Here is an 8302-nt window from a genome sequence, read left to right as displayed (position 1 = left end):
CGAGAAACACAAATTAATCAGCGGAGAGTAATTTCGATATTAACACTTGAATCAGTAAAAAGAAATTTTGAGTAGGATCTGCCTCCTCTGGTCACTAACACATTAAGTGCTGAAATAAACAGAACTACGCAAATGTTGAAATTTCAATAATTGTACTTTCTGTCAAGAAAGGTAAATTATGAGGTTAACCTAGCTAGAATAAAATATCAGCACACATTATAATTGTTTATGTGTCATGTTCTCATAAGATCTCCTACGTTGGACAACATTAATTTGATTGTACGGGCCCAAATATTCCATCGAACACAAAACTCTACAGATGACTCGAGGTACATTCAACGTCTTTATTCTTTGAAACTCTTATCGCCGACCGATCCGAACTAACATCAAATACAACTGACAAACAACGCGCGAAAACGAAAAATACATGCACAAATTACATAACAACAAACAAAAGAACAGAATATAAATCAGAAATGTTCGAGTGCTTTCTAAAGTCTCTTGGGACGCCTAATCGGCCTTCCATAACGCGATCGGGCTTGAACATCCTCCCCCACCAATGACGGACGGTCATTCACATCTCTTTGAACATCAACTGGGGGTCGTACGTCGTTCTGAACATCATCATTGTTCTCTTCTCTTCCAATAGGCGTAGTCACTGAAGAATTCCTTTCACTGAAGACACTGTCTCTGTGTGCCTCTAACAAATGCAGTCTTTGCACAGGTCTGTTGATCATTCCTTTTTCCGTCAAGACTTTGACAGTGCGAACTTTCCCATCTTTCCCAGGAAAGGTTTCGGCAACTTTTCCGAGTTTCCATTTCCCTCTGGAAACGTTATCTTCTGAGACCAAAACGACATCCCTTTCCTTGAGAGGGATTTCTTCCTTTGTCCACTTTTGTCGGACTGTGAGGCTTGGCAGATATTCTTTTAACCAACGAGACCAAAAGTGATTTTGAAGTCGCTGTTGGTACCGGTAACGCTCTGATAGGGACACTTCTGCTTTCTTGGGTAGGTTGTCAGGTGGACTTTGTAAATCTCTTCCAATGGCTAACAAAGCCGGAGTAACAACTCTTCCATCTCTTATGTCATCACCGATGTACGTCAAAGGTCGAGAGTTGATTAAAGCTTCTATATCTGTCAGGACAGTCATCATCTCTGTGTAATTGAGAAAAGCTTTCCCCAACACTTTTCTTAAAGGTTCTTTGAGTTGTCGACAAACTCTTTCCCAATGACCTCCACGATGACTGGCTCTTTCCGTTATAAACTTCCAACGTACTCCTTCGTTGGCCAGTTTCTCTTCCACAACGTTTGGGTCTATCTTCGTTGTCTTCATTCTTTGAGTCGACGCTTTGAAAACCTTTGCTGCTTTATGGAAAGTGGTCTGATTGTCCGAATGAATAACCTTTGCCATCCCTCGACGATTAACCATGCGGCGAAAGGCTTGCAAGAAATCCTCGGTCGTCATGCTGTTCAGCAATTCCAAATGGACTGCACGGGTATCTTCACAAATGAAAATACATATGTAGGCTTTCGACGTAGTTGTTCCAGAGTTTCCTTTGACCTTGAGATACAGTGGTCCTGTGAAGTCTAGTCCAATGTTGGTGAATGGTGGTGCTATCTGCACTCTTTCGGCTGGAAGGGGTGCCATTTTCTGTTGAACTGGCTCAGTCTTCCAACGTTTACACGTTAGGCACTTTCTCAAGACTCTCTTAACCTCTCGTCTTCCCTGTGTGAGCCAGAAGCGTTGACGAAGCACGGCTAAGGTTGTCTCTGGACCAGCGTGACTTGCCTTGACATGAACGTGAAGGATTAACTTCTCTGTAACTGGATCATTATGTGGTATAATGATTTGATGCTTAGTTTCTTCTGGAATCTGTGCAAATTGTAGACGTCCACCAACCACAAGCAACTTCTTGGATTCATCAAATTGTGGATCTAGCTTAACAATGCAGCTCTTCTGAGACACTTTCCCTTTACTACACAGTTCCTCAATTTCTGGGAGAAAGACAACTCTTTGTCTGTTTCGTAGCCACGTGAATTCTGACTCCTTTATTTCATCAACGGACAGCTTCCCTTTCTTTGGATTACCACGTAAACGTGACCACTTCAGGATCCATGCAGTTATTCGTACTAAGCGCTGCCAGGATTCATATCTTGATGCGATTGAAGGAGTGCTTTCTTGTACCGTTGTCAGACAAACAATGTCACTTCTGTTAATTGTTTCTTTCCTTGATTCAATTAAACACTCGTCTGGAACTGCTGTATTAATTTCACACGCAGGCCATTGACTGCCAGGTTGTTGTAACCAGTGTGGACCATTCCACCAAAGCTTGCTGTCTTTCAGTTTAGATGCAGAAATTCCTCTTGTGACCAGGTCTGCAGGATTCTGATTTCCTGGGCAAAATCTCCACTGGCTTGGTGCGACTCTTTGTTGAATCTCTTGAACTCTGTTTGCAACGAAGACCTTCCAACTAGAACTTGGCTTCTTGATCCACGCAAGTGCAATCTGACTATCCGACCAAGCATACACTGCGTCTATCGTGATTCGGAGTGCTTGTATGACGTAACATAGTAATTTTGCAGTGATGAACGCCGCTAGAAGCTCGAGTCTTGGCAGAGTGACCCGTTTCACCGGTGCTACCCTGGACTTGGCCATAACTAAGTTGAATACTCTGTTGCCATCTTCGTCCTCAGCACAAACGTAGACCACTGCTCCATAAGCCCTTTCGCTGGCGTCGCCAAATCCATGGAGTTCAACTTTGTCAACTGAAGACAAATTCCGTAGCAACCACCTCGGAATTTTGATTTGATCAACGTTCGACAATTCATGTTTCCAGATCTCCCAAGACTCAGCAATGTCTGGGTCTAGTGACTGATCCCAATCTAGACCTCGAGTCCAAATTTCTTGAAACAACAGCTTCGGTATCATCAAAAATGGGGTCAGCAAGCCCATTGGATCGAAGACTCTCGAGTACAAGCTAATCAAGCTTCTCTTTGTCTGAGGATCTTCTTCTGTCAACATGCTGGAACCATTTGTAAACATCAACACGTCATCTTGTGTATTCCATGAAGTTCCCAGCGCTTTTAATGAATCTGACATCTTCTCGGGCTCAGTGGTCGGCACAAGTGTTGGCGCTCTCTCATGAAGTGGTGTGGTTTCCATAACCTTCTGGGAATTTGAAGCCCATTTCGTTAATTGAAATCCCCCTTTCGATAGGAGATCACAAAGTTCATCCTTCAATTGTAGTGCACTGTCATCGTCCGGGGCACCAGAAAGCACGTCGTCCACGTACATATTCTCATTCACTTCCTTAGCTGCCACTGGGTACTCTTCTTCGTATTCTTTCGCGTGCTTTTGTACTGTAGCAATGGAAAGAAATGGAGAAGGTGTATCTCCAAATGTCACTCGGGTCATACAGTAAACGTCTGGCGCTCGATCAGATTGCAAATCTCTCCACAAAAATCTATGACTGTTCTGATCCTGACGTCTGAGCTTGATTTGAAGAAACATTTTCTTAATGTCTGCCATTAGACCGACCTTGTGGCATCTGAATCTGATTAGAACATGTCCGAGATCTGGCTGCAGCTTTGGACCTTTTAAAAGACAAGAGTTCAGAGAAACTCCATCAGGAGTTTTGGCACTGCTGTCAAATACAACACGACACTTCGTAGTGGCTCTGTCTTCTCGGAATACTCCATGATGAGGGATGTATCGTATCTTGTCTGCTTTGTTATCTTCTTCGTCTATTGCTCGGGCATGCTCATCATCAATGTATTGTTTCACTGCCTCACAATACATTCTCGTCTTCTCTGGATTCTTTACTAAACTTCTTTCGGTGGAGACAAGTCTTTGAAAAGCTTGCTCGTAATTGTCAACGAGGTGTGGATGATCTCTCTTCCACGGAAGACCAACTTCATATCGCTCGCCATCGAACCGACATGTATTGTTGAACTGGTCAACTGCATCCTTCTCCTCGGCCGTTGTTTCGCCTATCTGCTGGTCTACAATTCCGATGGCGTCCAGCTCCCAGAAACGTTTAAGTTGATCATGCGCATTGTACGTCTTCGTCACGGTTAGCATGGCTGTCGTCTCTTCGCTCTTCTTAGATCCTGGGACAGGACCACTCAGAAGCCAGCCCAGTCTGGATTTTGTTGCGATTGGAGTTCCTGTTCGTCCTCTTTTAATGCTTCCTTGTACTAATTTGTAATACTGGTCAGCACCAACCAGGAGGTCCACAGTAGCAGCTTTCCTTGGGAAATTGTCAGCGAGCTTCAGATTTCGCAGATGATTACATCTTGTTACATCAACGTCTACAGCTGCAAGAGGACCGCATACATTGTTTATAGTCCAGGCATCAATAGAAATCATTTGACCATCATTCGAATCGAGGGGTGTCAGCTTAAACGTCACGCGATTCATTCGTTTGTGTTGCTCTTGACCTCCCAGGACTTTAATCTTCATGTTTGTTGGAGATCCATGTCTTCTCATGTTCAAGTTGTCAGCAACAGCTGTTCTTAAAAAGGTCTCTTGCGAACCACTGTCCAGTAAAATGCGCACGGAACATTCCTTTCCTTCATAAATCATTCTTGCACAAGCAGTTGGCAGTAAATTCTGCTTGCACGTGGAAACAAATCCAGACAAAGTTTGAGTTTCCTCGTCATTCGGTTTCGTCTGGTTTGCACTGTGCAGCAACTGATGATGTTTTCTGCCACACCCATCAACAGGGCATCGCGGGGCCTTACATGTTCGTGCATTGTGAGCGATGCTTCCAGGCTGTAAGCAGTTGAAGCAAGTCGGTGCTCCTTTCCTTTTCATTAGCATCTCCCATCTCTCATCAGTTGTCTTGGTAAGGGCTACTGGGCATTTCCATGACTCGTGATTTTTTCCACAGAACCCACATTTCATTCTCTTACTCTCAGATGCACCCATCAGTGACTGTGCTGACATATTCTCTTCGTCTTTGCCTCTTCTGCCTCTGTCATACCTCCGCTTGTGTTTTGGCAGTGAACCTTTCATGTCATCAGGAGCTTCTTTACTAAGGACGTGACCCTCCAAAAACTGAAAGAATTTCTTTATGTTAATCTCTTTGTCTTCCTCCTCAGTTTCGTACTTGGTGAGCTCCAACTCCCATTTCTCCTTAAGCTCACGTGGCAACTTGGTATCGAAGATTGGCAGCAACACCATAGACAGACTAGGGTTATCATCAGGCTTAAGACCAAGTGACTCCAAACTTCTCATCCTGTTTCGCAATGTGTCGTACAGATCTCGTAACGATTTTCCATCAGCATTCTCAGGGACATCCAGAACCAAAATAGACTTGACGAGTTCGTTTGCAAGTAAACGTTTCCGACCAAAACGATTTTTTAGGTCTTGAAAGGCTTTAGAGTAGTTGTCATTCGTAACTGAATATCCTTCAATACACTTGAACGCTCTGCCAGAAAGACATGACCGCAGATGAGTAAACTTCTGCACATTGCTTAATTTCCTGTGTGAATCAACTGAAGCAATGAACGCATCATGGAACGCTGGCCATTCTAACACATTCCCTGAAAACTTTGGCAGTTGTAACAGCGGTAGCTTGACTCCCGTAACGTGCTCAGTAAAATCACTCGGTGTAGTAAATTGTGAATTGACTCCATTTTTCGCAATAAAATCTTCTGCCCTTTCGGAGATCCGTAATATTTGCGAATGAAAGTCATCCCACTCACTGAGAACTTCTTCCGTCAATTTCTCGTCTTCAACACTCGTTAAAACTTCCTCCACTGAGTGTATACAGTCCGATTCGTACTCATTTAACTTCTTCAATTGACGCTCAATTCTCGCGGGTGCGGCTTCTGCATCCATTAATTTCTCCAACTCGTTGCACACACATTTCGCATTTTTCTCCAGGAAGTGTAATCTTCTTTTGACCGCGGTAATTTTCGAGCCATGAACAGGTCGATCCTGATCCGTTTCTATTCTTGTGTCGTCAGATGGCTTATCGAAGGACCGCATCATCTTCTCAGAAGAATCCTTGATAGCTTCCGTTAACGACTCCCGAAACTTTATAAGCGATTCTTCCACATATGCACCCATTTTGTTAACAGAAAATTCAACTTGATCAATCCTCTGATCTGACTTACGAAGTTGTTCGCTGATAAATGAAATTGACTCGTCTAACTTCAATTCGACATCAGTCATGATTTCCGCAACGGGCGCTTCTTTCTCGCTCTCGTGTGTTGATCTTTTTCTTGGCGTCGGCAAAGGCTTAGGAGTTCCGTTTTCCAATGGTAATTTCTCTTTGTAGTAGTCGAGCAAACGTTCTTTTAGACTTGCTTTAGTTCCATCTTGAGACAGCCCGAACGTGAAGCAAAATGTCTTCAAATCCTCGATGGTCAACTTGTTGACTAATTCTTTCGCCTCATTTAAGTTCTTGGGAATTAGTAACGCTTCTTCTGTATTTTCCATGCTCGATTTGGCCGTAACTTATATCAACCTCGCTCTGCTACCAAAATGTACGGGCCCAAATATTCCATCGAACACAAAACTCTACAGATGACTCGAGGTACATTCAACGTCTTTATTCTTTGAAACTCTTATCGCCGACCGATCCGAACTAACATCAAATACAACTGACAAACAACGCGCGAAAACGAAAAATACATGCACAAATTACATAACAACAAACAAAAGAACAGAATATAAATCAGAAATGTTCGAGTGCTTTCTAAAGTCTCTTGGGACGCCTAATCGGCCTTCCATAACGCGATCGGGCTTGAACATTGATAAAACACTTGTTAGCACTTGAACGGCTCTCTCTGGAGCGCTGCTTATAGACTTTATAGCTGAAGTTTAACGGCCAAGAGGTACAAATAAAAGTATACCGAAATGTAAGGAAGCTAAGCACTGCTCAGAAACGAAACAAACCAGCTCTGGCATCGATTGAAGCGAAACTTACCCTCAGTTCGAAGCTAAAAAGAAATTTAATTTTCTAACGACGGCAGAGATTCTTTACCCTCCGCCATTGACGATCTTCTCGCAATCAAAGTGGGATTTTCTCTGTTCAATCTTCTGCTCAGATTTCATACCATTTCTCCGGATAAATCGCTGATTTTGAGCGAGATTTCCCGCCAACATTAGATTAAAGCAAGGGGACCCCCGCTTTGCTGAAACCAGCCTCAGTGAACGCTGAAAAGAATCGGCTCGATAGAGCAACGAAAACGATCCGAAAGGCCGTCAAAATCCCCATATTGACAGTACTAACTTCCACGTAGCTCCCAGTGTTGATTTCTTGACCGTTAAACTTGTTAAAAGCGCTAAAACGCCTTTTGAGGAGAAACCGAACATTTTTGCTAAGGATGGGCCGATACTCGATAGTCGATACCAAATATTCGATACACCGATATTTTGACAATTTTGAAAAGTATCGATACTTTCGAAAAATATCGCACTTTCGATACGTTTTCGATACTGCACACGTGACCTGAGCCTGCGGTCTTCTGGTCAGCACGTGAGGTTTGAAAATGCGATTTTGCTCAAAGAAATATTGATGTTCTTGTCAATATTTGAATTTTTCTTGCCTTGACTTGATGTCCACACATTGCTGATGCAACAGTGAACCGAAAAGACCAAAATCAACATTCTTGGCTAACATTTATAACGCCAGGTCTGTCCTTTGTATGGTCATGTGACAAACCAATGACGTCAGGACAGAAATGACGTCATAATATCGATATCGATATCGATATCGAGAAAAAAGGCAAATATCGTATCCATATCGTATCGTTTTGAAAAACCTGTATCGGCTCATCCTTAATTTTTGCCAAGAAACTGAACAGGACCGCATCAGGCCCAGAACGCCAAGCGAACCGTGCACGTCAGTCCCCCAACACCAAGCGAACCGTGCACGACCAAAGACGAGGACGCCTGGGGACGAGGCAGACGTAAATCAAAGTAGCTGAAAATGCTGAAGACTGATTGTATAAATACCATAGTTAGGATCTGATGGAATTCAAATAAATACAGAAGTTATGAATTTTTTATTTAAGGTAATAGATTACGCGTGTAATTTCAGCTTCATTTCTTCTTTACTTTCAGGTATATATTATATTCTATATTATATTTTGTATGTGTGTCCGGCCAAAATTTGACTACTGAATTTGTAAACTGACAACCCGGCATTGTTTTTACCTAGTGGTTATTTCGGGTTGCCAGAACCCCTTATCTTTAGCAATATATTTTTTATATAATAATTCTGTAATTTAATGAAAAGGAAATAAAGAGGATGTTGTTGTTATTGTTAATCTCGCCGTCGATTTTGT

At 42.8% G+C, this 8302-nt stretch overlaps 1 protein-coding gene across 1 annotated transcript; it reads right to left on the bottom strand.

Annotated features, from left to right (window-relative positions):
• Positions 1 to 491: 491 nt before the first annotated feature.
• Positions 492 to 6449, bottom strand: LOC144657922 (uncharacterized). The gene has a single exon (XM_078518263.1). It carries the CDS (start codon positions 6447 to 6449, stop codon positions 492 to 494), a length of 5958 nt encoding a protein of 1985 aa, XP_078374389.1.
• Positions 6450 to 8302: the final 1853 nt, after the last annotated feature.

The sequence above is a fragment of the Oculina patagonica genome, chromosome 6 (genome assembly GCF_052425735.1).
Source record: "Oculina patagonica isolate OP01 chromosome 6, crgOcupat, whole genome shotgun sequence".
NCBI lineage: Eukaryota > Metazoa > Cnidaria > Anthozoa > Scleractinia > Oculinidae > Oculina > Oculina patagonica.
Note: the sequence above shows the minus strand (reverse complement) of the source record. Positions and strands in the feature narration are given on the sequence as shown.

Bases quoted from the DNA above. Each gene is read 5' to 3' on its own strand.
- LOC144657922 (XM_078518263.1), bottom strand. From the start codon at position 6,449: ATGGAAAATACAGAAGAAGCGTTACTAATTCCCAAGAACTTAAATGAG.